Source organism: Daphnia pulex, chromosome 8 (assembly GCF_021134715.1).
Source record: "Daphnia pulex isolate KAP4 chromosome 8, ASM2113471v1".
In the NCBI taxonomy this organism is placed as follows: Eukaryota; Metazoa; Arthropoda; class Branchiopoda; order Diplostraca; family Daphniidae; genus Daphnia; species Daphnia pulex.
Window position 1 is genome coordinate 1,612,284 of NC_060024.1, and position 27,351 is coordinate 1,639,634.

General features: G+C 39.3%; 5 protein-coding genes across 12 annotated transcripts; 3 read left to right on the top strand and 2 right to left on the bottom strand.

Moving 5' to 3' along the window:
• Window positions 1-8,432: 8,432 nt before the first annotated feature.
• LOC124200722 (protein mesh-like) lies at window positions 8,433-16,189 on the top strand. Of its 3 annotated transcripts, none has more exons than XM_046597026.1 (21): window positions 8,434-8,744; window positions 9,645-9,910; window positions 10,000-10,190; window positions 10,273-10,447; window positions 10,531-10,668; window positions 10,747-10,915; window positions 10,988-11,248; window positions 11,335-11,671; window positions 11,750-12,031; window positions 12,130-12,262; window positions 12,326-12,473; window positions 12,548-12,736; window positions 12,825-12,962; window positions 13,046-13,182; window positions 13,256-13,388; window positions 13,465-13,600; window positions 13,680-13,784; window positions 13,873-13,922; window positions 13,996-14,178; window positions 15,631-15,778; window positions 15,880-16,189. In XM_046597026.1, exons 1-21 carry the CDS (start codon window positions 8,615-8,617, stop codon window positions 15,971-15,973), a joined length of 3,543 nt encoding a protein of 1,180 aa, XP_046452982.1. In that variant the 5' UTR covers window positions 8,434-8,614; the 3' UTR covers window positions 15,974-16,189. The 3 variants fall into 3 exon arrangements, with proteins under 3 accessions (XP_046452981.1, XP_046452982.1, XP_046452983.1); XM_046597027.1 differs by having other exon boundaries at window positions 15,631-15,775; XM_046597025.1 differs by lacking the exons at window positions 15,631-15,778; window positions 15,880-16,189 and adding an exon at window positions 14,410-15,370 and having other exon boundaries at window positions 8,433-8,744.
• A 720-nt stretch (window positions 16,190-16,909) lies between these two features.
• On the bottom strand, window positions 16,910-20,984 carry LOC124200724 (PRL-1 phosphatase-like). 3 transcript variants are annotated; one of them, XM_046597028.1, is made up of 7 exons: window positions 20,812-20,984; window positions 20,632-20,742; window positions 19,436-19,591; window positions 18,664-19,325; window positions 17,988-18,154; window positions 17,753-17,884; window positions 16,910-17,689 (listed from the first exon to the last, which is right to left on the bottom strand). In XM_046597028.1, the coding sequence occupies exons 4-7, from the start codon at window positions 18,904-18,906 to the stop codon at window positions 17,575-17,577; spliced, it is 657 nt and encodes a 218-aa protein (XP_046452984.1). In that variant the 5' UTR covers window positions 18,907-19,325; window positions 19,436-19,591; window positions 20,632-20,742; window positions 20,812-20,984; the 3' UTR covers window positions 16,910-17,574. The 3 variants fall into 3 exon arrangements, with proteins under 3 accessions (XP_046452984.1, XP_046452986.1, XP_046452985.1); XM_046597030.1 differs by lacking the exons at window positions 20,632-20,742; window positions 20,812-20,984 and adding an exon at window positions 19,686-19,787; XM_046597029.1 differs by lacking the exons at window positions 20,632-20,742; window positions 20,812-20,984 and adding an exon at window positions 19,828-19,963 and having other exon boundaries at window positions 18,664-19,591.
• A 47-nt stretch (window positions 20,985-21,031) lies between these two features.
• LOC124200725 (protein archease-like) lies at window positions 21,032-22,541 on the top strand. Of its 3 annotated transcripts, none has more exons than XM_046597033.1 (6): window positions 21,032-21,050; window positions 21,693-21,806; window positions 21,890-21,914; window positions 21,971-22,028; window positions 22,109-22,255; window positions 22,318-22,541. In XM_046597033.1, exons 2-6 carry the CDS (start codon window positions 21,755-21,757, stop codon window positions 22,495-22,497), a joined length of 462 nt encoding a protein of 153 aa, XP_046452989.1. In that variant the 5' UTR covers window positions 21,032-21,050; window positions 21,693-21,754; the 3' UTR covers window positions 22,498-22,541. The 3 variants fall into 3 exon arrangements, with proteins under 3 accessions (XP_046452989.1, XP_046452988.1, XP_046452987.1); XM_046597032.1 differs by lacking the exon at window positions 21,032-21,050 and adding an exon at window positions 21,461-21,599; XM_046597031.1 differs by lacking the exon at window positions 21,032-21,050 and adding an exon at window positions 21,463-21,624.
• Window positions 22,542-23,902: 1,361 nt separating this feature from the next.
• LOC124200729 (zinc finger HIT domain-containing protein 2-like) lies at window positions 23,903-25,207 on the bottom strand. The gene is made up of 3 exons (XM_046597036.1): window positions 25,017-25,207; window positions 24,449-24,953; window positions 23,903-24,378 (listed from the first exon to the last, which is right to left on the bottom strand). Exons 1-3 carry the CDS (start codon window positions 25,091-25,093, stop codon window positions 23,938-23,940), a joined length of 1,023 nt encoding a protein of 340 aa, XP_046452992.1. The 5' UTR covers window positions 25,094-25,207; the 3' UTR covers window positions 23,903-23,937.
• Window positions 25,208-25,288: 81 nt separating this feature from the next.
• On the top strand, window positions 25,289-26,882 carry LOC124200730 (ras-related protein Rab-14). Of its 2 annotated transcripts, none has more exons than XM_046597038.1 (7): window positions 25,289-25,441; window positions 25,561-25,708; window positions 25,781-25,868; window positions 25,935-25,996; window positions 26,059-26,153; window positions 26,272-26,459; window positions 26,551-26,882. In XM_046597038.1, the coding sequence occupies exons 2-7, from the start codon at window positions 25,603-25,605 to the stop codon at window positions 26,657-26,659; spliced, it is 648 nt and encodes a 215-aa protein (XP_046452994.1). In that variant the 5' UTR covers window positions 25,289-25,441; window positions 25,561-25,602; the 3' UTR covers window positions 26,660-26,882. The 2 variants fall into 2 exon arrangements, with proteins under 2 accessions (XP_046452994.1, XP_046452993.1); XM_046597037.1 differs by having other exon boundaries at window positions 25,290-25,443; window positions 25,565-25,708.
• Window positions 26,883-27,351: the final 469 nt, after the last annotated feature.

The window sequence follows — 27,351 nt, forward strand, 5'->3', positions numbered from 1 at the left end:
TAGCAGCAAAGAGATGTTTCGCGTATTTTTTTTATTTACGCTGAAAAAAAATCTATTTTCATTGACGTAGGCTACCTATTATGTACGTGTTACTTGAAATATTTCCAACAAAAGGAACAAACATACTTAACTGTAAACGTCACTGACGTATACGTTGCGCAGTGTATTATCGTGCTGATGATTTCACTGCGGCCTTATCAGTATATGATCTGTTACTTTTGAAAAAAAGTTGTAATAATAGGTTGATAAGATTAGTTTGAAGTTTCTTTTTTTAATAATATTCCAGAAGCTTGTTTTGGTTATCCCTTTTCTTCTACAATTAAAAAAAATTGCTTAAAATTCTATGAATTAATTTGGTTGTTTTGACCCAATTTTAATCTACAGCTAGCGTTGAATAACTGAACTCCGTATATTAAATTTCACTGTTTCATCAAAGTCAGCTAGTAGGACTTATGTCTGTAGCTACAGTACAGATGCTACTAACTAAACCTTAAGAAATGGATAAGAGTCCTTAAATGCGTTGTAAAATTGACCTCAACGATTTATGTTTTATGGTGAAATAACCAGACAGCTACAGTACCCACGCCAGGTATTGGATCACTCCAGTCAAAAAATGGTGTTTTACCCTCGCGCGAGATAGGCCCAACGGTGTCTCGCGCGGGATATTTTTTATACTTAAATTGCTCGTACGAGGTTTATTTTTTTATCAGAAAGATAAAGAAGTAGTTTTCATCTTTCTGATTTATAATTTTCGAAAGTGTTTGGGTTCTATAGCATTCATCGTTTCGAACTATTGAATCACCCAAAAATAGGTCGCATGGCCTGTCCCTACCCACGGCATGGCCTTAGGGTATGGGGGAAAAAGGGAAGGATTCTCCAACAAAGGATTTACTCCCCCTTCGCCACCCCCATGTCCTGAAGACTGTCCCTCGAATTTTTCAGGCTCTAAAACAGTTGAAAATTGGGGAGTTTTCCTATTTCCCCATGCTAAAGTCATGAGCCGCGTGTTTAGAAAAAAAATTGAAAGGATAAGAAAATGTAATGTGCATTATATTTTTCGTAGATAAACGTGCAAATAAATCACTAAAGGCCCTATTTTTCAAACTTTGTGAGGTAAGTGTATGTTTAAAATTATTCACTTCCCGTTCCCTTCATAGTAATTCATATCGCTATCTGAGAGGCCTTCGGGATGGGAGAACCATTTGGGAGGTTTAAATCAGGGATTATTCGAGGGTCGCGTAGCGACCTGATGAATAATAGAGATTATATAATATATGTAGCGAGACCTTAACGGTGTTGACTCTTATTTATTTAGCTCCTCAAAAGAAAGAAAAAACTGGCAATGTCGCCCCCATTAGAGGGCGGCAAGGCCCCTCTCCCTTTTCTTCAGATCCTTTAAGCAAAGTACATAAAAAAAAACGAACACGATCCAAGAACACAAAATATGAAATCAAAGTTAGGGGAATCTTAATTATTTTCCGTTCAGGAAAAAATGGCTGGAGATTGAATGACGAAAAAAGTGGGGAGATCTCGATGAGCCGCTCAAAACTTCTGAAAGCGCTTCCTGAAAAAAAAATAAAAAATAAGAATATACATGAAGGAAAAAAGGGGAGGCATGGGAGGGATAGACGAGACCGTTAAGATCTCGCTACATATATTATATAATCTCGATTATTTATCAGGTCGCTACGCGACCCTCGAATAATCCCTCATTATAATCATATTGCGCTCTGCCTTAACGGTGAATTTAAAGATGTGGTCTTGATCGGGTGAGGACAGACTGAGCTCCATCGTTCGATGGCAACGAACGATGGTAAAAACGATTAAAAGTTGATTCTGCTGACCAACTAGCGGCCTTTAGGATTTTTTCGATCGGAACCCCAGTGCAAACAGCTTTAGAAGCAGCTGAACCCATAGTGGAATGTGCACCAAAAGCGGGATCTACTCCAGCAGAAATCAAACAAGTGCTGATTTATCCACCGACCAATTGTGGACGAACCAACAGGTGCGTGCGGACAGTTTAAAGAAATGAACATATCATCAGAATCCGGTTGCTACAAGGAGACAGAACGTTCTATAAAGGTAGGTAAATATAACACCGGACAAGAATAGCCACCGAGACGAGGCAAAGTGAACGAGAGTAATGGGCACAAATGCTGAGTTTTCCGTGGACGAAAAATAGAGAATGTTGCGGCCGAAGTGGAAAAATTAACGGACGCAAGAGAAATAGCTGCCATCTTCGACACACGAAGGAGGCAGGACAAAGCAATCAAAGTGGCAAGTTTATTAGAGTGGACTTTGAAGGTCAAATCTTCATTATCCGGCAGAGTGGAAAAATAAGTAAGAACTAAATCGGGATCCAACATTGTTTGATAGCGTGGACGTGGGGGTTTGGAATTAAAACAGCCTTTTAAGAGCCGTACCATCAGAGGATGTTCACCAATTCGGTGACCATCAATAGGATTTAATGTCATGGACAACATGGAACGCAAAGAATTAATGATTTGGGAAGCCAAATCGGACCGAAATTGGTCATTGAGATACTGTAAAATAACAGTCAAAGTTTTGCAAGGGATCGTGACCCCGTTCCATGTTCCAACGTATCCAATTGTTCCAGGTGGACTGGTAGGCAGTTGTTGTAGCGGAACGGGAGCTGGTCAATAACAACTCGACAACTTGCGGTGAAAAGCCTCGCTCTTCGTAGCGATGCCAGACAATATCCAGGCGGATAGAAAGAATTTGCCTGATTTCAGAAGCTGATGCGGCACTAACTTCCTGGAATGAAGAGGAAGAGGGTGGGATCGAAATATGCGATTGAGATCCACTGACATTTCCAAGAGCAACGGAAACCAAGTGTGGGCCGGCCATAACGGACAGATGAGGACCAGGGGTTGCTCGTTCTCTCTTCATTTTTGACAGTCATCTAAAACAGACACCAGTAATTCAATTTGTTTTTTTGTTTAAGTTTAGGGGTGTAAAAAAAGAAAAAGAAAAAAAACTGCAAAATTTTCCCCGAATGAAGAGTCTCTCTAGTGGCAGGCATAGAAACTTGTTCAGAGACGGAAAATTTTGCCGTTTTTGTCTTTTAATTTTCTTATACCCTTAAACGTTAACAAAATAACAAATTAAAGCACGGAGTCGCTTTTGAGATCTCATAGTGACAAGTCGTGCCAAATAGTGCGCAAAACAATTCACCTCAGGTCCGTGCCATACCCCCTATCTCATACTACCCATCCCAACCCCCAAACCTACCACGCTAAACACTGCATCATGAATCTAATCAACCCAGTGCGTGAATCAGAAAAATCAAGTACCATCGACGTTACTACACAAATGGATTTGAAGAAACATCCGTGAAACGCAAAACCAACAAAGACAACCACAGCCCACGACCTGGAATTCCCCGATACTCAGACCTCTGCGACCAGCCATGCAGCGGTGCAACGACCGTCATCCACCTCATCAGCAAGCAAAAATCCTTCCTACTACTAGGCATCACCGAAAAACTGGCCTTCATGAACGCCCTAACAGACACCATCGGTCAAGTCAAAGCGGGCACAAAGTGGACACATCAAGGATACCTTAACGTATACCCAACTTCATCATCACAAAAAAGAAAACTTCTGGAGCTTAAGGTACTGAAACAATTTGAAATCAAATGCAATCTCGCCATGTCTGAAGCCTCGCTCAGAGGAGTGATCCGGAATGTCCCCACCCAAGATTCAGAAGAAGACATCCTATGGCTACTGGCTGACTAAGGAGTCCCGAAGGTACAACGTTTTACGGCCCCAGCACTAGATGGCAGCAGAACCCCACTGAAAACAGTCACGCTCTTCTTTACAACCCCGCAACTCCCCAGAGAAGTCATCATGGCCCACGAAATCTTCCCCGTCAAACAGTTCATCCCAAGACCAGCACTGTGCCGTAAATGCTGGACGTTTGGACACCCAGAAGAAACCTGCACAAACCCCCCCCCCCCCCCATCTGCAAACAATGCTCACAAACCCACCCACCATCAGACCCCTGCAAAACTCCACCAAAATGCCCTACATGCGTCAAACCAGGACATGCAGCTGGAACCCTCGATTGCCCAAAGTACAACAACAGACAACAAATAATAAAATTCGCATACGAAAACAGAATCTCAATTGCAGAAACGAGCAAACTACTAAGCAACCCTGAACCGGCGAGGCCACCCCAACTACCCAGAATGCACTCTACCGCCAACCCCGATCAAGAAATGGATGACCTAAAGAAGGAAGTCGCGAAACTGAGATCACAAATTGAAGCCATCTCAGTACACCACCCTCAAACTACCGCTAGACTCGAAACCCTGGAAATCACCGTCCAGGACATCCAAGAGAAAATTGACCCCCTTTTATTATTTTAATTTATTTAACACCTTTTACCTAAACCGAAATACCCACGGCGGAGGAGTAGCGATCCTAGTGAAGAAATCCATCCAAGGAGCTCCGATGATACTCCCCCAGACACCAAACGTAGAAGCAGTAGGAACAACTATAAAATTAAAAAACAACAAATCAATCGACATCATATCGGTATACTGCCCAGACGGGAACGCGAACACCAAACAAGACATCACAGACATTCTCAACACCAACCAACAGCTACGTGATCGGAGGTGATCTGAACGCCCACTCTGCAATATGGGAAGATGACCACGAACAAAACCGCTGCGGGAAGCAGATAGCAGAAATACTTCTAGACGACGAAAGAATTACCCTATGCACCCCGAAAAACCTCGGGACACGCCCAAACCCAAACGGAAAAGAGAGCTACACCATAGACCTAACCTTCAGTTCCCCAGACCTAGCAAATTTAACCAACATCAACGTAGGACTATAATGGGAAAGTGACGACCTCCCTGTCATCACCAGTCTTAGCATCGGCTCCTCCCCAATCAAAACACCCAACGTACACTGGAAATTCAACATGAACCGATGGGAAGAATGGAACGAAGACATCGAGAGCAAAACCACACCCGGAATCCTAACAGCAGCAGAAACCTCCAATGAAGCATACCAATCACTCTACAACGCAATCATTGAAGCCTCGAACAAACACTTCAAACCAAAAAGAATAAACAAAGAACCCGAAAACCATGGTAGACACCCCTCTGCAAGAAAACGAAAAAAGAAGCAAGAAAGGCCTACAAGTTATGGCGCTCCACCCTCCTCCCATCAGAGAAAAACAACCTTAACAAATTAGAAGCAATCAAAAAAAGAACAATTATGGCAGCAAAAAACCAGGCGTGGAGCAACCACATCGCATCAATGGACAAAAACACTACAGCTTTTTGGAGATTTGACGAACAAATGACAAACAAACCATCAACCCCCCCCCCCCCGAACAACCGCACCAATAACGAAACCAAATGGAGACCAGACAACGGACCCATCAGAAAAATCAAAAATCCTGCTTGAGCAATTTTGCCCGACTGAACGAGAGGGCAGAAAAGACGACCGCACCAAACTGTACGAACAAAAAATACAAGACGCAATGTAAAATAAAGAAAGCCATCCACTCAACACCCCAATATCAATCACGGAACTGGAGACCAACCTCACAGGACTACGAAACAAAGCCATGGGTAGAGACAGGATACACAACGAAATGCTTAAAAACCTGAATCAAAACAATCGCACCACCCAACTAAAACTGCTGAACATCTCACTCAACACTGTATACCTACCCCCGGACTGGAAAAACGCCGCTGTAGTCCCCATACTCGAACCAAATAAACCAGCAAACCTACCAGAGTCCTACAGACCAATATCCCTCGTCTTGCCTGGGCAAACTGATGGAAAGAATAATCAACAATAGACTAAAATGGTACATCAACTAGGGGAGACCGGGGCTATGTGGGACACGGGGCTAAAATGTACACGGCAATTTTTATATGTAAAATTTGTCTTAAAATTACGAAATACATACAGCGTATGTTAAATGATGTTTTATTTATGATATTAAGTTTTTTTTCTGAATTTCTGATTTTTTGTCGAGTTGTATGGGAAAAACCAAAAAATGGGAATCGGAAAAAAATTTCCGACGTTTTGTTTTTCATTTTCGTAATATTTTTTTTTATATTTTTATAGAACCCAGATAGCTGTTTGATAGGGTTTTTTCCTAGTTTAAGATAATATTAATATTTTATAAAAAATGAGTTCCTAAGTATGATATATTTTAGTTTATTTGATGTTGTTTCGGTTCGGGTTAAACGGGACATGGAAAACGGGGTAAAACAGGTATTGCCAGATCAACGTTATTTCCAGAAAAACGCCCCCTGGCAACAACAACAAAGGAAAAATTATCAAAAAGACTTTTTTGATAGTATCTCCACTTCTACTTTACAAAATAAATAAAAAGACAGCACTTCTGAAAGGGAAATGAATTTCCTTTTCAGCAGTGCATTATTTAATAAATATAATTAAGCCATTGCAGAGAAAATTGATGTTCCATTTTTCCCCCGGCTCTGTTCCGTTTAACCCTAAATTTTTTGTTTTTCGGCATTTTTTCATGTTGGCATTTCATCATATAACTATTGAATGATTCAACGAAAAAAATTAAAAAAATAACCTAATGTTAATAAATGCCAGGGAATCACCCCTATACTTTTATTTTTTTCATAATTCTTAGTTTTATTAAAATGGCAGCCAAAAGAAAAAAAATGTCCCACATAGCCCCGGTCTCCCCTACTACCAATATTCCAGACAGGATTCAGAAACGGATGTACACTCACTTCCAAAAATAACTGGGCCAGGGAAAGCGCAAAACAACGCACCTAAGTTGGCCACAGTGGTGTACAGCCTTTGTTGTTTGTAATCGAGAGAGAAGGGTTACATTTTTCTCAATGTAAGAAAAGAGAAGTTTGGTTAAAGCCAACATTGGTGCGTTGTTTTGCGCTTTCCCTGGCCCAGTTATTTTTGGAAGTGAGTGTACCACGAACGATAACCTCATAACTAATAACATGGTACACATGACGCCAGTTCCAGGGGGTAGGGAAATGTACATAAAGGTGTGGCGTATTTTTTGTTGTTTCGAACCCCCTCCAAAAATCTTAAGATTACAGCATCTAGGTTGCTAATTAAAAAATAAAAACTAAAGACTCGTAGCGCCATAAGACACCGAGTTAAAAGCGGCCGAAATTGGTACAGTGTACCAATTTCGTTGGTAGGTACTGTATACGAACGCGCCCCAATGCCGAATAAATAACGACGTAATCCCCAATTTATACACTGTGCATTACTATTGCAGGGCCTGCTATGTATGGGGTGCTGCATGGTTTTGCTTTCTATCGGTATACGTATAAAGGAATTAAAAAATATTTGAACCTAATAAATCATACATCATGGACACTTGCAATGTGGCAACGGCCGCTGCATCCACTGCAACTGCTGGACGAGTGACCACAATAACTAGCGGAGACGGATCGGATGAAAGGTCGGCAAGCAGTCCTACCGCACCTGCTCGCCGGTAGAATTCAGCCTGCCGAAACGCCATATGCGTGGCTAAATCATATCAGTGAAGGAAAACAATAATTGGGTCTAATGGTCGGACGAGTGGAATACAAACAGTGCTGGAGGCAAACTGGAAGCACTCCGGTGACTATACGGCTAACTATCCGGAATGCCAATTTAAATGCACAAGGAGCATCCAGTGTAGGTCGACGAAAGTCTGGTCTGCAATTCGTATCGGCAAATACACGATGATTTTGTTTCGTTTACAATCGTTGCGGGGAAAGGGGAAATGATGACGCAAATTATGCACTGATTAAGCATAGTAAATAGGGCTCCAGAACATCAGAGATGGAGATCCGACTTGATTTCCGCATTCCTGTTGGATTCACCTTTTTTTTATAATTGTTTGTAATGTTGTTAAAAATTTATTCAACAATTGCTATTTCATATTTTATGCCTAGCTTGTCATTTACGTCCATAGGCTATATTTCATCAATTCTTAATCGATTAATTTGCGTTTTATCTGTGTTAGATGTGTTTGATCGCAGTTAAAATAGTGATTTTTTAAAATTCCTGTTCATATTTCAAACACTTGATTAATAAAATGAAATTTGTGCCTACTGAAATTTCAGAAAATACTTAAAAATAAACGGTGCATTAAAGTCCTGGCCCTTTTGTAGTATTTTAAGTTAAGTATTCAGTCGCTGCTGTGTAAATTTATTTAATCCATGTTTGATTTATGTTCAAATAATTGTTCATTTATTCCTTTATATGAGGATAGAAAGCAAAAACGACACCCCATCCATAGCCTGCTTTTGGACCTGCAGCATTTCGAGCTGTTTTAAAGGAAGATGGGAGTAGAAAGCTATTATAGAAGAGTGAAAGCGGAAGATACTGATAAGCACATCAGTGATAATTGATAAGACAAGTTAACGGTCATTTTAAAACGCGCACAGCAAGGACGCCAACGGCATAGGTAAATCAACCTTTCTTGAGTAAAGAGGTGGATCCGTTTTTATATATTTAACACTGGAATTGAGTGTAATTTTAAGTAGTTATTTGGCCCGCTAAAGACTAAAAACACTGAAGAGAAAAGGAGTGTGGTGAAATTTTTTTAAATCATTTTGAAAAACACCATGAAACATCTAAAGCTTTTCGGGGCTTTGGTGTTCATTGTCGTATTCTTCACGACGATAGAGGCAGGAGGCACAACGGAACTTCTTCAAGATGACGATTTCGACATCAACGACGCAATTAATCATTACGGTAAATCGACGTTCATATATGTTTTTCTATTTATTTATTTTTTTGGACATTTCACGCCCAAAAAATGAAATGGGCAATTGAAGAACGCAAAAATATTTTCTTACATTGGAAAAATTCAATTACATTTTTATGGCTAAATTGCATAGAATTTTTAATTGGTGATATTTTGCTTTACTGCTGGTTTCAACTCAATTTCTTTAGTCAAAACTTATTCAATCTCAAGCTACAGAAATTAAGAAACACGTTTGACCACACCCAAACCTAGTAACAGATATAGATAAAAATGGACAATCTCTAAAATATTTTGAGGTCGAAAAATAGTTAGGTTCATTGTTTTTGCGGTTATTTGAAATTGCTTTCAGTCAATTATCGAAGTAATATATTTGAATTAAGTGTTCAATTATACAAGCGTAATAAGAATTTTACGAATAATTTTCATACGACAAAAGAACGTTGCTTTTGTTTCAGTGATTGCATCATCCAAGCAAGTGAGGGGTGTTTAAACTTGGGAAATAGGTGTTGGATGATAGATACAGTCATGTATTTGCATAGTTCAAACTGCCTCAGTTCAACCGACACATTGACCAACAACGCCATTGACTCAGAGATATCAACAGATAATGTTGGCATGGAAACGGTTTACAGCTCTGACCGTGTCACGTCGTAATATACACACACGTCCAACTGATAATTGTTGCTCATAGATAACGCAAGCGCGTGAACCTACGCGTTTTCTTCGGGTGTAATAAGAGATTGCGTCCTACTTCCTGCGATCATCAAATGTTTTGTACCGTATTTTGTTTACCATTTACAATTTGGAAATTACTGGCCGACTGTTATCACTAATGCTCTACCGGTTCAAAATGCAATGATAAAATGAATCCGTTTTGAATTATGAAGATCCCGTCAACTCCAGAGTGGCTCCTCCCCGCGTCGAGAGGCAGCTCCAGATGAATGACCCCGCCTATCAACCGCGACAGTCGTACGATTTGAAAAAAGAGGAATTGGATGAAATCCGCAAAGAGAAAATGTATCCGTTTTACGACAAGGATGCGGAGAGGAAAAACGGAGATCTCGTCACCGAAATCAACGACAACAGCGCTCAAGTTCAGAAACAACTCAACTTCTTGCTGCCTTTCTTTGGTTTCGGTTTTAATTACACATGGGTAGGTTATTCGTTCATTGGTTCAAAGCTTTGCAGGAATAGTTGTGGTGATCAAAATGTCAAACTAATTATGTTTTGTTGGTCGTTTAGCTTTCCATACACGGTTTCCTCGGTTTCAGCGACTCCATGGGGTCGTCTCCGTTGCCACCATTGCAGTTCCCAGTTCAAACTTGGCCAGCCGATAACGATCCGTCGTTTATCAGTCCATTTTACAGCCGCTGCCGTATTGGTAGAATGAAGGAGAGTGACCAAGATAAAAGGGCAACTGGTGTATATTTCCGGTATGAACCGGCTACTTATGACATTTGTTTGAACAAACGCCAGAAAATGAAATAGTAACTCAATAATTCAATTAAATTGTAGACTTGAGCGTGACTTGCCGGCTCGATACGATGAAGCAGGTGTCAAAATGCGAGAGAGAATCAAATGGGACATTCGCGAAGCCATCGTCGGGGCAGAAAACTTCTTCCCAAAACACGCCATAATTGCAACGTGGAAAAACGTCAGTTTCGTGGGTGGATTTAACGCATTGGAAACTGTACGTATATTCATTTCTCATTTAAATGTATTTTGATTCATTTGTACTTATTTCGCAATTTTTGGATGCTAAACCTTTTACAGACAAACACCTTCCAGATCGTCATAGTGACTGATGAAGTCCGTACTTATGCCATGTTTAATTACGCTCATCTGGGCTGGACAACGCACGCCGAAGCTGGAGGAGATACCAATAGTGGACAGGGAGGAGTTCCAGCATTTGTAAGACCTTTCTTTCGTGGCAGTTTGCGTGACTCAATTTTTCCGGTATTATCTAATTAATAACCATTATTTATACAGGTTGGCTTCAACGCAGGAAACGGCACCAGAGCTTACGAATATAGGCCTTACTCGCAAGACATGAGAATTCGTGATCTGACGTACAAGGGTTACGCTAATCAAATACCTGGCCGTCACGTCTTTCGTATCGACGAACGTGTCATCAGTGGCAACTGCTTTGATGATGAAAGTGCGTTTTTTAATTATAATCTGCTTCTAAATTGATTTGTATTCATCTTTATTCATTAATTTTTTTTTCCAGCTGTCTACACGTCACAGCCTCTTGTGTTTGCCCCTGAAAGTGGCAACATGATGGGCGGTATGATGGTCAACGTGACAGGACCATGTTTCAGCCCCGATCGACGAATCATCTGTCGTTTTGATACGCAAGATGTCGTTGGAAAGTACATCGATCAGAATCGAGCCGTTTGTATTATGCCCCGCGTCTATGCCACCGGCTATGTCGATTTGACCATCTCCATCGACGGAGGCAACTTCAACTGGAAAGGACGTTTCTATGTCGGTACGGAACTCAAATTCAATTTTTCTTATTTCATCGATTTCATCATTCAAACGAAAAAATTATATTTTATACATTTCGTTTGATAGAATCTCCTCAAACGGCCCCGGAGATGGTCTGGTTTCAAACGGAAAACTTCCAGGAATTGAGTCCATCTGAGCTTCGACTGCGCTGGGACAAGACCAACTTGACGGTCGACGAAAGCGCCAAGGTCCGCATCTCCGTCTGGGGTTACCGCGAAGACACGGTTACCCCCAAACTGGAGTACATCGACATGCTGCTAGACGGCGTGGTCAACAACGGCGACACCAAACTTTACCATTCCGACTATTTGAATCGCGACAACGGCCCTAGTCACCGTCAGTACACTTTCGGCTTCATTCAAATCAATTTGACTACATACGACCCCAAAGTTGGAATGAGTCCGTAAGTATTGACGCATTCACTCAATACGACATACCATCAAATGTTTTCACCTAATAATACATTTTGATGTTGATGCAGAATCTTGTGGAGCCGACCGATTCCTCTTGGCTGGTACATGAGTCCTCAATGGAAGCGATTCGACGGAGACAAATGGGCTCACGAAAAGTGCAACAACTGGATCGATTACGACCGGCAGATGCGGCCGTTCACTTACGAATTGCCCATCTGCCCCTGCATGATGCATCAGGCCGCCTCTGACAAAGGGCGTTACGTCCCCGATTTCGAGTGTGATCGTTACGGCAACGCCAAGTGCGAGTACCATCACGGCGCCATTATGTGCTACCGATCAGGGCTCTCCAGGTAATATGATGAAAACCCCGTACATATAGCAATTTTATGGTTTGATTTATTTTATTTTACGGTTTGATTTAACTGTGTAATTATCGTTTTAATTAAAGTCGCGATGGTGCCGGCCAGCAGTGTTGTTACGACAAAGATGGTCTGCTCATGATGACGTCCGACAACAAGTGGGGTGGAAATCCCGGCAGGTCACACAACTTGGGTTTGATGCCTTGGAATGAAGCCGGAAAAGTACGAATTTTGAGTGTTAAACAATCAACCCAAAACCGTTGTCATTAATTTTTTTAAATGAAGGTCCCCAGTCTTTCGCATTGGCAAATGGACGTTGTACCATTTTACACCTGCTGTCTCTGGCAAGATGAAAGTAGCGAGGACTGTGAAATCTTCCGATTCGAACGCCGAGCCTCGCAAGATTGCGTCGGCTATCAACCACCTGGCGCAGGTTTGTTTCAAGATTATTTGAATGAGTTAGAAGAATATGGTCAAAACAAATTTCTTAAATTTTCACTCCAACAGCTGCCGTTTTTGGAGATCCTCACTTCTACACGTTTGACAACATGACCTACACTTTTAACGGGAAAGGCGAATTCGTACTAGTCCGCGCTGACACTGTCCGTCACAAGCTCGATATTCAGGCCCGTTTTGAAGCCATTCCCAATAACATTTACGGCACTGCGCGTGCCACAGTTCTGACAGCAGTTGCCGGTAAGCAGAATAAAACACACACACAAAATAAAATACATTTGAAATTTGATTTAGTTTTAATGGTGGACTTTTCAATTTTTGTATGCAGCTCAGGAGAACACCTCAGTGGTCGTAGAAGTTCGTATTCGTCCTTCTTACGCTCAATGGCGGTATCGTTTAGATGTGATTGTCGATCAGCGTTACGTCTACTTCGATACGTTCAGCCGACACGTCCAGAACTTCAAAGGTATAAAGCGAATAGAGTTTTACGACAGACGGTAGTGTTGTAGAGTGTGCCTAACGGTTAGAATTTCCATACAATCTGTATAGGTGTTACGGTCTATACTCCTACGTCGATCTTGAACCAAAGTCACGTGATCATCATGTTCCAGTCAGGTGCCGGACTTGAAGTTGTCGAAAACAACCGCCATATGTCGGCCCGCGTCTACCTTCCACTCAGTTACATGGTAAGTAGTTTGTCATGTCAAACATAAATGTGTGAAATTTAGATTCAAAAATAACAATTTGAAAATGATTCAGAACCAAACTAGAGGACTTTTTGGCAATTGGTCCACCGATCTTTACGATGATTTCACGCTACCAGACGGGACTCCCGGCCCATCGCTTGACATCAACAATCTGGAAAGTCTTCACAATTCATTTGGAATGAAATGTAAGTCATTTTAAAAATTAAAATTTACATTTTATTTGCGATGATCAGAAATTCTAATTTTAATAAATGTCTTCAGGGGCTGTGGATGACAAATCCGATCCGTACAAGGGCAAAAGTTTGTTTTACCACGAAAACGGTCGCTCGTCTAACTTTTTCTACGATGCTACATTCCAGCCCATTTATGATGTCAAGCCTCTTTTACCAGTTAACTAGTAAGTAAACAATTAAACCGCTGAGTTATTTCTTTTTAGCACTTTCTAATGTTTATTTTTTCTCCATTTCATTGTATAGCACTAGCCTCAATTCAACACAAATCGAGCAAACCTGCGGTACCTCCTATCAATGTTATTACGATTACGCAGTCTCACTGAACCGACAGTATGCCACTTATGCCAAGTAAGTTTAACTATAGCTTTTAAGCAGTTCAATTCTGTCGAGGTGTGATGATTTCATTTTTCTAACTTTCAATCATTTTCCTTGTTAGATACTACCTGGACGAAATCGTTAACATCAAGTCTAATAACCTGAAGATAGGTAATGGTTTTTCTTTTAAATTTATTTATTGTGAATTTAACAGGCTTTAAGAAATAATCGTTTTGGTTTGTAGTCATTTCCTGTGGTGCATTGCCGGCTCCTAAAAACGGCCGCAAAAGCACTTTTGCCTACACCCCTGGTACTTTTGTCAAGTTCGACTGCGATCCCGGCTACGTTTTGACTGGAGAGGATCGTCGCTGGTGTTACGCTTCGGCCGAATGGAACTGGGCCCTATGGGGAGACGCCCAATGCATACGTAAGTTTTCTTTGTTGTTAGTTAACTTTCTAGTGGATACTGCAGCTCTAGGGTTACAACATTATCTTTTTTAATAAGTCGTCCGTAATTTAAGATTAAGATTCGTCTGACAAAAATTGCCCAATAGCCCATAATAGCAGCTAATAGTTAGGGAACGAATAGGAATCCTGTTATTTTTGCTGTTTGCCACCTCGCTTAAGTCCGATCCTTTCCTACTGTGTGTGTGATTAGCCGAAAAGGAGTATGCGGCCGAAAAGGCCGGCATCATCGCCGGTATTGTGCTGGCTGTGCTGGTTCCGCTAATGATCCTGGCCTACTGCTGCTGCCAACGACAGCGCCGTAATCACAAGAAAGGCTTGGAGAACAAGACTCTCAAAATGTTGACCACCTCTCGCCATTCGCTGAACGAGTCTGCCAGCCACGGTCCCGGCCCGACTTCCGCTAAAAGCGCCCACGCTCACGTAGAACCTGATTGGAAGAAAGCGGACGTGAGCAGTAGTCCGTTCAGCTCGGGAATCGGCTCTGTGACTCACATGGATTTGGTTCGATCTTCGCCGCCCGATCAGGGAATCAAATCCGATTCGACGGGGTCTTCGACGTTCGACCGGGCCAGCACCCACAGTCCCGTGAGTAGCAATCTGAGCGGCAGTAAGGCCAGCCCCACCGAAAGCACGTCCAACAGCAGCCACGGAAGCCGGGACCGGGCAGCATCAGTACACGCTCCGGCCAGCATCGCCAGCAACGGGTCAAAGAACCGTCAGCGCTACGACGGCATTTATTACACGCACGAGCCCATCAGAGGCGCCCCGGTCATAGATTTCATAGACGACGACACCGATGTCGAAATTAACCACCGAAATACCGAGGTGTAAAAAAAAACCACGAATCAAACTCAGCCGCAGCAATCACTCCCCTTATAATGCCACACTTCTAAACCAAAGAAATACAGATGCGTATTTTTCTAAAAATCAATTAAAAAACAAAAATGATAGCTAGTGAAGAAAAAAAAACAGATTATGGATAAGTATACCTGACCCATCACGTTTAAAAGTACTTATTACTTAAAATACGGATCGCCCATGCATATTGATTGACAGTCGTTTATTTGCAATAGCCCTCCCTTTTCAGTATGTATTAATAATTCCTCATCTTCATCTTACCGAATGGCAAAATACATTGATCATTTAAGAAAGCAAGTGAAATAATTTAAACCCAAAGCTTAACCTTGGCGCTTAAGTTGCATTAGAACTTTGCTATGTTAAGTGAATTACTCTCGAAATGAGTAAAAAAATTGAAAGTTTAGTAAATCATAAATTCACCCGCCTCTAGAAATTAGATCATCTAACAAATATTTTAAGACAATTTTAGTGAATATTTAATATGCTAGTTCAGTTAAAATTTTCATTTCTGAATAAGTCGGAAATTTGACACATTTTGAAAATCCGTCAATAGCGGAAGCGGAGTACAAGGCTCTCCAAGCGGGCATCATCATCGGATCTATTTTGGCCGTGGCCGTTCCGGTGGCCATCATCCTGTATTATGTGTGCCAGTGTTTGCGAGAAAGGCGGGCTCGTCGTCATGACTTCGGATACGACAACAAGTAAATAAACTCTCTCTCTCTCTCTAGTTCGGTTCATTTCGAAAGTCTTCCACATACACCTACTACAAAATTGGAAATCTTTGCCTGACACATTTTTTTAGAAAACCGCGTAGTGTCCCGATAGCCACGACACAGGAGGCAAGGATTTCCCCGCGTTCATCACCTTCCAATTCGCCGATAGAGACCCAAGCGTAAGTCGTAGGGGGGGGGGGAGCGTGTCGACGGAACTGAATATGAAAATGTTATCCACTTATTTGTTCGCACAACCCTTAATCACTTCATCGAGGCCAATACTTATTCATGAAGCGGAAATACCTTTCCTTCATCCCCTAGTAATTCCAGTTTTCAATAGTTTGACATTGTGAACCTCAACTAAAAATCCATGATCCAAAAATAAACAACTAATCTTAATAGAATCTTGTCATTATTTAGAAAAAAAAATGCTCTACCGGGTGCTTAAGCGGATGCAAATTGAGTTACGTTTAAAAAAAAAGTTTATAAGAAGAGCGAGTTATAAACCTAAAGTTTAAGTGTAAGCCTTACTGACACAGCGACAAAGAGAGATAACCAAATACTAAGCGAATAAATAAACCATAAACACCATGCCAAACGATTGACTATCTTAAATAATTCCAGTCAGACGTATTATATAGACTACTAACCCTTAGAAATTAGAATGAAGCTTCGAAGCCAATAAAGTCCATATGCTCCATCCTAATAAAAGCTTTGGAACTTGTATAATATTACGCCAAATCGTCTGTTCTGTGCTAGTATAATCGAACAATTTTAAGAGTACACCCAAAAAAGTTACATTGTACTTGAATGACTTGGTTTAGAATGCAAGATTACGAATGTCAAAGTACTAGCCTAGTGTTAGCTCACATTTCACGTGGTTTCTGGTCGTCAACAACTCAAAATTCTGCTATGAAATCTGAATAACCATTGCGGAAACTCGAGTTTGCTCGAATTCAAATGAATGTAACGAGAGAGAGATTTTTTTTTTCTGACGCTTGAAGCGAGTGTATTTTGCCATCCCACATTGGACAGCGCAGCACACACGGCACACGCCGCTGTACTCATTTCGAGTAAAGGTTTCCACGAAGACATGATGAGAAACCGATGACCAAAGAATTTTCGCGGCCTGGCGTGCGCCTTCCAACTCATTATATTTCATGGGAACATCCAAACAGAGTGATACTAAGCAAAACAATTAGATCACTCAAGATGGTAAGCATTGTGTGAAGAAGAAATGATAGTGTGTGAAAATAACGTAAAATGGAGACGAGAGATCCACAAATCTAATGTAAAAATTACATCGGGGAGGGAGAAAAGTCGAGCAAGAATAAAGAGATAGCATTACAAGAAGAGTCAGACCAAAAAAGAGCCAGCCGGAGCCAACCGTTTTGGGGGGAGTGTAGACGAAAAGAGAGAAAAAAAAAGCCCGATTAGAAGAAACAGAGAAAATCAAGTTGAATTACACCCAAAAATAAGGACAAAAGACCCCGTGCAGAGCCTTTCGTGCATTTTCAAAACTGAAAGGTGCTAATCCACGAACGTGAATTTTGAAACAAATACAACCGGGAATCTCTGAAGATTAACTAATTGTCGTACAGTAAGCAAAGGTAAGTGTTCATAAATTTAAGGGGGGAGGGAGGGGAGAGAAGCAAGGGGGTATAGCATACACCGCATTCATTATTTCATGGTGTCGAGTAAGATTATCGATATATTGACTGGGCTTTGCCATAAAATATAGAAACCGATTTCCAGCGTTAACGTCACTCATGTTCATTGGCAGATCACTGTATGCAGCAACCGTTCTTTGCGTGTCCATTGCGAAATTTCAGACGCGATTTGGGACGATACTTTTCTAGGTAGGCTAGTTGCTTAGAATTGATGGCACCGCGACGTTTCCTATTTTTGTTTTACAAGTTCAGATTACATTTTGTCTTGCTGGTAATTTAAGAAAAGACGTACTCTCGGATTAGTTCGACGGCATCCTCGTACTTCATCCCAAGTTCGATTAGGGCTAAAGCCACCAAAACGGGCGCTCTTCCTAAACCGGCCACGCAATGGACGGCCACACACGATGATGGATCACTACCAAATCTTTGAGAGAACAAAACGACAACCGAATTGGCCATTGGATTAAAAAAAGGCAAAAACAAAACAAAACAATAGTAGGCTAATGAAAAATATTTGTTCTACTCACCTTCTCCGGAGAAGGTCGAACCAGTGGTCAACAATTTCTGACGGAGGAAAAGTGCCGTCATCGAAAACCAAATCCGTTACCTCGATGCCTTCCTTACGCAGTTCTTCGATTTTGTATGTCGGTTCGCATACTCGCACTACATCCATGACATTGTGCTTTTTTAATTCCTTGGAAATGTGCAATAAAATAAACACTTTATTAAAATTGCAGCTATCCTAGCAATCTAAAATACATTCGAAACTAGCAAAGATTCCCCTTCGACAAAGAGTAATTAATTATAAGCGCTAATTGCGTTTTACGTCATTTTTACGATGCAAATAAATTTTAATGGTTCCTTATCCGCTGATTACTTGATCAGCACATCACTTGCAAATGATGAAATTTGAGTTGCAATAGAATGATGAAATCTAACATTGTGGAAGCCATAATTTTGCGTCATGCTGAATTCCTACATTCCTTAGTCGTTATTGATAAGTCAGTTATTGACAAACTTTTCCTATCGACTTAAATATCTCGATATCACCTATTGATTGTGAAATCCCATTACTGACTCACATCAAAAGATGACTTCATACACATTGATTAAATAATTTTTGTGGAATTTTAAGCTCCTTTTTCTCATAATAACTAAAAGTCGCATTAGTCGCGTGTAAAAAGAAACGTAAGTCGGACATACTTCAATAAAATTCGTTATAGTCTGGTCGGTGGGACGGTCGGTGATGAGGAAGCGCATTTCCTTGTAGGAGATTTCAGAAGGAGCTGGTCGGATAATCTTCTGCCTCATGGTGTTCATCGCTGGCTTGCAATCGCCTTCTTTGTCGGTCAAAATTTCATTCACCCTCCTTTTGTTGGGATAGTGAGAACGCGAGCCAGATTGGATTGGGTACACTGAATCGACAGAACAGGGCTCTGGATGCATTCCGTCGCACAAAAACCACTGAATAGCTGATATTACACGGACACTTATTCGACAAAAATATTTTCGTAGAAAAATAGATAAATCTGTTTCTTTTCTTTCTTTAATATGCAAAAAGAATTGCTCAACGTTTCACAATTGGTTGATGGCACTAAGGTCGATCAATCAAGTCGGCCCAAAAAAAAAAAAAAATGGAAACTGCTAATGCGGTGCTAACTTGTGGGAGGGCTGCTGTCACTAGAGATTCCTCCGGACAAGTGTGGATGATGTGTCGACAGGATCCAAACGATTATGATGGTTGTTATGGTGGTTGCCCCTTGGTGCACCAGCCTTCAGCCCTCAAGGCTGCTGATGGTCGTCGTCGGAGGAACCGGAAACCGGACCGGAAGAATCTTTCGAATCGGCCCAGTGACGCCAGATTGCTGTAGTGGTGGGGAAAGGAAAAAGAAGTGTACTCGAATGCACTCAAGACTCTCTCCTCGGTGAGTCTTGTCGCTGACAACAACCTCACAATTATAATTCCACACACTACCGTCTCCTGATTGATTCACACAATGTTCTGATGGCGATTGCAATTGGTTGAAACTATTTATCGGTTCATGACGAGTTGCATTTCATGCTGAGCTTGGCAATAATCTTCGCTGCCCAAATGAGCTACCAGGTATCGGTGCCGCCACTCCTGGCAACGCTAAATGGAGAGACAAAAATGATTTAGAAATGTTGGTAACGAAACTTCTTATTAGATCACACGAAATCTATATGATAACAAGTGAACAACCAACCTCTACGAAAACGGCAAAATAATTACTAGGGAAAATAACTAAGTCTGTTCAATCGCCCTTTCCACTAGAGCTCGCATCTTCGAACTAAATGAAGGGAAACCTTCAGTGCTTCAAACTGGGGTATAGAGCTTGACCTACTAACCTCGAATAATTCTACACGTATTAGCTTCAATGTCACCTATTCACCGTTTCAAGTTTAACTAAAAAAGAAAACTGGATTTCCTTGTTTGCCGATTGCCGTAACGTACACACAAGTGTTTTGTAAACAGTCAAAGGCTGGCCCAGAATCGGGGAAGCAAATTTTTCGTGAAGCTTATTTTTCAGTTGAAAGACACGTCAACTAAAAATAACTCGTCTTTCGCAGGCGAAAAGTCACGAGAATGAAGTGCGTACTTATTTTGGCCACTTGCTGGCCAACGCGCAATACTGCGGCTCGCCTGGAAACGATTGGAACGTTTTGGCAAATTTCCCAAGAGCCAATTATAAATAATATTTTACTTGGGTCAAACTAGAAAAGTTTTGCATTGGAGCTTTAATCTTATTCTGCATGTAATGAAAAATGAAGTAGTCTACTTTTTAGACTACACACTTTTAGAATTAACCAAAGTGCATAGTTATAGACCGAAACACAAATACAAAGGAAACCTAGTTGAATATGGACCATGAGAAATATGTGATTCTCATTGATAAAAGTAGAAGATGTCTAAGTGTCAAATTTCTAAAATCTATTTCCCCAAGTAGTTCACGCTATTCTGATGTTGAAGACAAATGCAAGTTTAAAGCAAGGGTGGAGTTCACCATTTCATACGTTTCAAAGACACACAAAACGTTACCTAACAACTAGAACTACAAAGGCTTCTTGAACTTGAACATAATTTAGGTTGGTAAAAAAAAGTACTTATAAATAACTGGTAAAATAAAATACATCCCCAATCAAATTTGTTACCTGAATGATGCCTGAGCACATTGAAGTAGAAAAACCAACGGCGAATGGATACAAACAGTCAATGGCGGATGTAAAGAGAAATAAGACGAAAATACGTCCTCTCCGTTAAGACTTGATTAGGAGAAAAACAGAAAAACTTGTAACATTTTAACTAACGATTATTAACTGTAGCACTCATACCTAAAATATGCATCAATGACGACCACCAACCGTTGGTTATATGTGGAAATGACAACCAAATAGATTCGCCTTTATCTCTGACGTTAATTCACAAGTCCAACTAGTCAACTATACTAGTAGGTGACTGTCGCTACCGTAGTTCACCGATAGTGAACGAGTCGAGAAGATATAATACTGGGAAAAGTTCGAGCTCTGTGCCAGTGGACTCACTGACAGGAAGACATCTAGCGGTAAAGCAAGTAAGATTCTGTACCCGGAAGGCCGGAACTAGCGAAGTAGCGATGGTCAGCGGAAGTTCATGTTAAATTAAATATAAAGCGAAATCATTTTTTTTACGTTGTACGTATTTCTGATGTTAAACCATAAAGTAAACGTACATTCTTGGTTAAACTACCTTAGCAAGACGGTGAAAAAACTTTCTTTTACAGCGGCATCTATCGTGGATTGAATTCAAATATCAGTATTGCCACGACATTCCCTTAAAAACGTTTAAACTCCTTAACCGACCTAACTAAACAGTGACCTAATTTAAATTTTAAATGACCATTTTTGAATGGTTGTGCTAGTAGATTTCCACTACAAGGCTGTCAATGTTGCATAAGAGAAAACCTTCATTATTGTCACAGACAGAAGGAAGATGTCGTTATAATCGAGTTTTTACTGACTCGTGGGCCGTGGCTTTATTTACCTACTTTGATCACGTCTGCTTTCTGCTAACGTTCATTCAATTTAAAAAAAAAAACGTGTTTATGAAAGAGTACAATCACTTTCCTAACTACAAAACTAATGTATATAAGTAAAAGGATTAAAGAAGTTGGTTGAAATTTGATAAATGATTTAGATTCCTTAAATATATTCTGTTCAATTTCTAAAATATCCAGGCATCAACTTTTGCAGTTATACTTGATAAACATTTGAAAAGATTGCTCCCTTCCCTTTGGAAATGACAGATCTAACTGAAGAGGAAAAAAAGATTCCTGTTGAGAAATATGAATGTAAGTAAAATCATGATTTAAAGTGATTAATTTTGAACAGTGATTTAAAAAAAAAATTGAATTGTAATCTTTATTTGCCTCAGATTTGGATCATACCGCTGATGTTCAGTAAGATTGTTCAATTATTCTTTTTTTCTGTTGGCTAAATGTTTTACTTTTAATAGGCTTCATGCTTGGGGGGATTCCTTGGAAGAAGCCTTTGAACAATGTACTCAGGCCATGGTAATACTAGATTGCCACATATCCATATTACCTACTACCATTATTGTATATTTGCTCCTTTTCACTGATTTTATTTTTAGTTTGGGTACATGACTGAAATTGATAAAGTGGAAATCTTGGAGAAGCATGAAATTGAAGCTCAAGGAGAGGATATTCAATCATTGTTGTTTCATCTACTTGATGAGTTCCTTTTCCTTTTTAGTGCAGAGCCATTCTTTATTGCTAGGGTAAAGTCAACCTTCCACATGATTAAACTATTGATTTATTCTATTCAAAATTTTCTGTGTAGAAAGTGAAAATCACAGAATTTGATCGCGTCAACTTCAAAATTGTGGCAACTGGCTATGGAGAAACTTTTGATTTGAAGAAGCACCCTCAGGGAACAGAAGTTAAGGCTATCACTTACTCTAACATGCAAGTTCATGATGAACCAAATTTGCATCAAGTCTATGTTATCATTGATATTTAAGTGGGAAAATGTGAAATACATCTGGATCAGTTGCCTTATCTTAATTTATTGATTGGTAAGCCTTTAATTTTACATTATCAGACATATTTTGCAATTCATTTGATATCTTTGTAAGTTCTGGGAATCTGGTATTCAGATCTTGAATGCTGGTGTCTAAATTTTTCTTATACATAAGTAGGTCATTTAATTTTTGGGTCCATTCATTTGTTCCTGCATTTACTGAACATACATTATCTGCATTAAAATATGTTATTTAAGAATTCATGATGAAATTCAAAAACAGAACTTCAAAGTTTACCTTGCATATCCAGAGCCTGGACTACATCTGAGTTGTTAACACAATTCATCATGTCTTTTTCCTGTTGCTCTGCAGTTGGAGGACTGGGCCTTTGTAAAAAAGTTGGCTTCCATTGAAACATTGTTTTATGTTACAATATTTTACCCTGCTATAGTCACTATAATTTGTAATAACACAAATTCAGAACGTTTTTAGATTATACGTAATTCAATTAATAGTGAAAATCACAGTTTTCAGAACTTAAAACAAAGTTCAAAGCAGACAACATTCTCAAATCTCGGGGTTGTGGTGTTGACGTGTTGTGGACTTTGGTGGATGAACGCACCAAGCGGGCGCGTTTATAACTATAAAATTTGATTTTTGTGAGGTCTAGGTCTAGGAAAACGTCATTAACATGTAGAAATTAATTCCCTATTGAACAATAATTATTGTTTCATAAAATAGTCATAACTAGCTTTTAAGAGGGGTGATTTTGCCGTTTTGGGGCGTTAAGGTGTTTGAATGGGAGTGATTATAAGATTTCGGGGGTTGCCATGGTAAAGTTTGCTAAAAATGATCGCGCGAAGCCGCGAACTACGATTTTGCACATCAGTAAATCAGTTGAATTTTTTTAAATACTAAATAATTCACACGAAAAATTGTTGTGTATAATTGTTAAATAAAAGACTGTATGTATTTTTTAAATCGTGTGTGTGTTACATGAAAGTTAAAAATAGAAGAACCATTTGTAGCAAAATGAAATTGTTAACTAAGGTTTATTTTATGATGTGGTTATTTTTGCGGAAGGGGTTAAAAAAAACGCTATCTTAAAAAATTAGAAATGTGAAAAAAGCTCATGAAAAAATCTATTAATAGTTGGGGTAAACCCCCTTATCATATAAAAAAACCCAATCACATTTCGAAATCCACACACGCACAGTACTCGGCAGTTAATATTTATTTTCAATCGTGTAGTCATGTGTTTCAACTTCAAGGATGCTCATACTGAGTGACGGCCGACGGGAAGTCGGTCAGGCAGCATGGTGAAAGACTGAAAGATAGATGATAGGACGAATCGAGAATGAATAATTGGTTTGGTACAATAAAATAATACAATACAATAATTGGTACAATGGGTACATGAATTTATTTCAAAGTAATATTCAACGAAATCTTAATGTGTGAACTCCATACTCGTTGACAAAACTCAAAAAGAATTCGACCTTCTTCATAGCAAGAAGCAACCGTTTTTTAGGAACAAAATTGGTCTCGATCCCACTACGAAGTAATTCAGTAATATCAGACAGGGAAGCTAGAACGAATTTTTTTTGCTTAAGAATCTGCACAATATCATTTTTGACTAATAAGCTTAATTCGTGTGATATCCCATCCAGCTTAAAAGCCGAAGAGTATGCGTGGTCTACAGCTTCTTGAGCTGAATTAAAAAACAAATTGGTACAAAGAATTTCAGATACTGTCAAGAGAATTTCTATGATGGAGTTTACGTTGCCTGTCCAATCTTGCATGAACAGACGGGAAATGCATGCATAACCATACAGAATATTCGCCAATCCATTGACTACTGCTTCATTAGGTTTTTTCTTCTAAAAAATATAAAAATTGCTATAAATGAATGCTAGTTATAAAGAGACTAGAAGATAAGAAAACTAGTACCATCATTGTAGAGAGTAGTGAAATTCCATTTTTGATAGGTGGAATATCTGATGATTGTGGAATGTCAAGGTCTTCTATCAGGTTTTTTGTTGTTTTTATCCACCAAGGATCCCAATTCGGTAAATATTCAATAATTTCTCCAGTGGATATTTTATTTTTAAAATCTGTTTTTTCTTCCTCATTTAGACGGTCCCAGACTATATCTGAGTCATTCAAGTCAACATTTTCCATTCGATCCAATAAATCTTCCTGGTTGTCATGTTCAGAATCATCTGAATCAAGATCATTTTCATGCATCTCTCTGTTTTTCCTTAACAAAGATTCCATATTTTCTTTCATTTCCTGAAGAGATTGTGATTGATTTTGATTTTCTAGCTCTTTAAGGACAAGCTCCTTGAAGAAATTCTCTGAACATTGTGCATGTCCATAAGACCTGTAACACGTCAGTGAACAGTAAAGAACACTACATTTTGGACAAGTGTACTTTGATTTTTGTTCATTACACCTAAATGATAAATTGAAATAAATTTGCTGAATTTTTTGTTGAAAATTTACAATTTTGACTTACAATCCACATTTCTTTACAGTATCTGTAAGAAATAGTGTTTTCATCTCACGTTCAAAGCTTTCTGAATTTGTGTTCATTTTCCAGTATTTTTCAAATGTGTAGCTCTAGCTCACACGGGTCACGGTCTCACGGAACACAGACAGATCATAACATTTGTTTACCCTCGTCTGCTTGGGACACACAATACAATGCTGACTTGCAACATTTAAAAATTCTGCCTGGAAAAATTAAGATCAATGTAAATAAATTTTAGCAAAAACTGGCAACAGTACATGCCGTTGTGTCGTCTGGCTGGACTGACTGGAAATAATGACAGTTCTTTAACAGGGAGTTTTCACAAGTAGTGATCGAGTTACAGTTTACAGTCAACTTTGCTTTTTTGCTCACGCCCAGTTTCCGTATTTCATAAAAACAAACAAACAAACAGGCAAATTATTATTTTATGTTATAAGTCTTGTGAATGACTTGGTTTTCACTTATAAAATCTGTTGTCCTACATTTCGTATCGTTGCGTATATAGTGTCTTACCATCTAATTTGATTATACAGTAAGATACCTGAAAGGGAAAGCCACAAAGAAAACAAAAATGTCAGCTGGTCCATACAATTATTCTTACATCTTCAAATACATCATTATTGGTGACATGGGAGTTGGAAAATCCTGTTTACTTCATCAGTTCACTGAAAAGAAATGTATAAGACATTTGACTCATGTTGATGATAAGATTGCCTAATGCTTCTTTTTTTGTTTTCTCTTTCTGCTAGTCATGGCTGATTGTCCTCATACTATTGGTGTTGAATTTGGTACCAGAATAATTGAAGTGGCTGGCCAGAAAATCAAACTTCAAATTTGGTAAGCCTTTGTTTATTTTGTAAGTATATTTCAGCCATAAGTATTTAATGGATTTTAAATTTGTAGGGACACAGCAGGCCAAGAACGTTTTCGTGCTGTCACACGTTCCTACTACAGAGGAGCAGCAGGTATTATTAGAGTAATATAACTTGAAAAGAAGTTGGTTCCCTAATTTATATAAATATTTTAGGTGCTTTGTTGGTCTATGATATAACAAGACGATCTACATACAATCATCTCAGCAGTTGGCTATCAGATGCCAGAAATTTAACAAATCCCAATACAGTAAGTTTTATTTTACATTCTTTAGAAAAGGATAGATTGTGTTGTAAATAGCTGGTTTTGAAATAACATTTTCCAATTTGATTATGTACATACTTTTAACAAATTCTTTTATTCATAGGTTATTTTTTTGATTGGCAACAAATCTGACCTTGAAGCCCAACGAGATGTAACCTACGAAGAGGCGAAACAGTTTGCTGAGGAAAATGAACTTCTTTTTATCGAAGCTAGCGCAAAAACTGGTGATAACGTTGAAGACGCCTTTCTTGAAACCGCGAAAAAGATTTACCAAAACATTCAGGATGGCAGGTTAGAGTTCTTCTTGGCGTTTTCGCACGCTAGCCTTCTATGCTCTGCCTTACCATAACTGATTACATGTTTGTTTTTCTATGAAAAATAGTTTGGATTTGAATGCAGCCGAATCTGGTGTCCAGCATAAACCACTTCAACCTGGGAGAAGTCAACCTCAAAATACACCGAACCCAACCAAAGAAGGTTGTGCGTGCTAGAGCATCGAGAGAATTTCTGCTTATACGGTTGCCCCAATCAGCAAGAGAAGTTACTAAATCCTATGTATTACAAATCTTTCAATACCTGAGAGACAGAAGGATAAGATAAATATGGTTGGTTCAATCAAGGAAAAGTGTTAGTGTATATCTAAATTGAAATATACTAAACTTGGATGTTTTTTTTGGGATTAAAATGAAAAGATGAATAAAAATTAGAATCGTTTTTGACATTCCTACGGCTATTCGAAGTTTCATCAGCTAAATAAGTAATTAGTTTCATCACAACTGTGTAATTTTTTATGAAGCTTGCAATGGAAAAATTTAGGAATACTTTGAGCATATTCGTAGATCCGATGTGTATTGATTTTGTCATGCGAATACAAGCTCCTAAGTTTTAACCTTTCGTTCAAACACGAACTGGAGGTAAATCCATGAAAATCTGACTACGATGGTCTTTCTCGTGGAATTTGTTGAAGATCTTTAGTTCAACTTTTTAAATTGCAGAATTCAACGTTGGAAATTTTCAAAGAAAACCTAAGGGATTTAATCTGCTCTTCTAATCTTCTATGAGCTGATTAGGTTGATTGATTATTTTATTTATTTTGAACACCATTTGATCACAATTTCATACAAGTACCATATTTTCATAAGGTCGTCCCATGACATCGCAAACTGTAAATTGATTCAATTAA

Coding starts and splice junctions, on each gene's coding strand:
- LOC124200725 (XM_046597033.1), top strand. CDS start 21,755: ATGACAGATCTAACTGAAGAGGAAAAAAAGATTCCTGTTGAGAAATAT. Junction 21,807..21,889: donor TCCTGTTGAGAAATATGAAT/GTAAGTAAAATC, acceptor TATTTGCCTCAG/ATTTGGATCATACCGCTGAT. Junction 21,915..21,970: donor GATCATACCGCTGATGTTCA/GTAAGATTGTTC, acceptor TACTTTTAATAG/GCTTCATGCTTGGGGGGATT.
- LOC124200730 (XM_046597038.1), top strand. CDS start 25,603: ATGTCAGCTGGTCCATACAATTATTCTTACATCTTCAAATACATCATT. Junction 25,869..25,934: donor AAAATCAAACTTCAAATTTG/GTAAGCCTTTGT, acceptor TTAAATTTGTAG/GGACACAGCAGGCCAAGAAC. Junction 26,460..26,550: donor CAAAACATTCAGGATGGCAG/GTTAGAGTTCTT, acceptor TATGAAAAATAG/TTTGGATTTGAATGCAGCCG.
- LOC124200722 (XM_046597025.1), top strand. CDS start 8,615: ATGAAACATCTAAAGCTTTTCGGGGCTTTGGTGTTCATTGTCGTATTC. Junction 8,745..9,644: donor CGACGCAATTAATCATTACG/GTAAATCGACGT, acceptor TGAATTATGAAG/ATCCCGTCAACTCCAGAGTG. Junction 13,785..13,872: donor CAGTATGCCACTTATGCCAA/GTAAGTTTAACT, acceptor TTTCCTTGTTAG/ATACTACCTGGACGAAATCG.
- LOC124200729 (XM_046597036.1), bottom strand. CDS start 25,093: ATGAACACAAATTCAGAAAGCTTTGAACGTGAGATGAAAACACTATTT. Junction 24,954..25,016: donor ACTGTAAAGAAATGTGGATT/GTAAGTCAAAAT, acceptor TTTATCATTTAG/GTGTAATGAACAAAAATCAA. Junction 24,379..24,448: donor CACTACTCTCTACAATGATG/GTACTAGTTTTC, acceptor TATATTTTTTAG/AAGAAAAAACCTAATGAAGC.
- LOC124200724 (XM_046597028.1), bottom strand. CDS start 18,906: ATGCATCCAGAGCCCTGTTCTGTCGATTCAGTGTACCCAATCCAATCT. Junction 17,885..17,987: donor TTCGACCTTCTCCGGAGAAG/GTGAGTAGAACA, acceptor GTTCTCTCAAAG/ATTTGGTAGTGATCCATCAT. Junction 17,690..17,752: donor GCCGTCGAACTAATCCGAGA/GTACGTCTTTTC, acceptor AAACAAAAATAG/GAAACGTCGCGGTGCCATCA.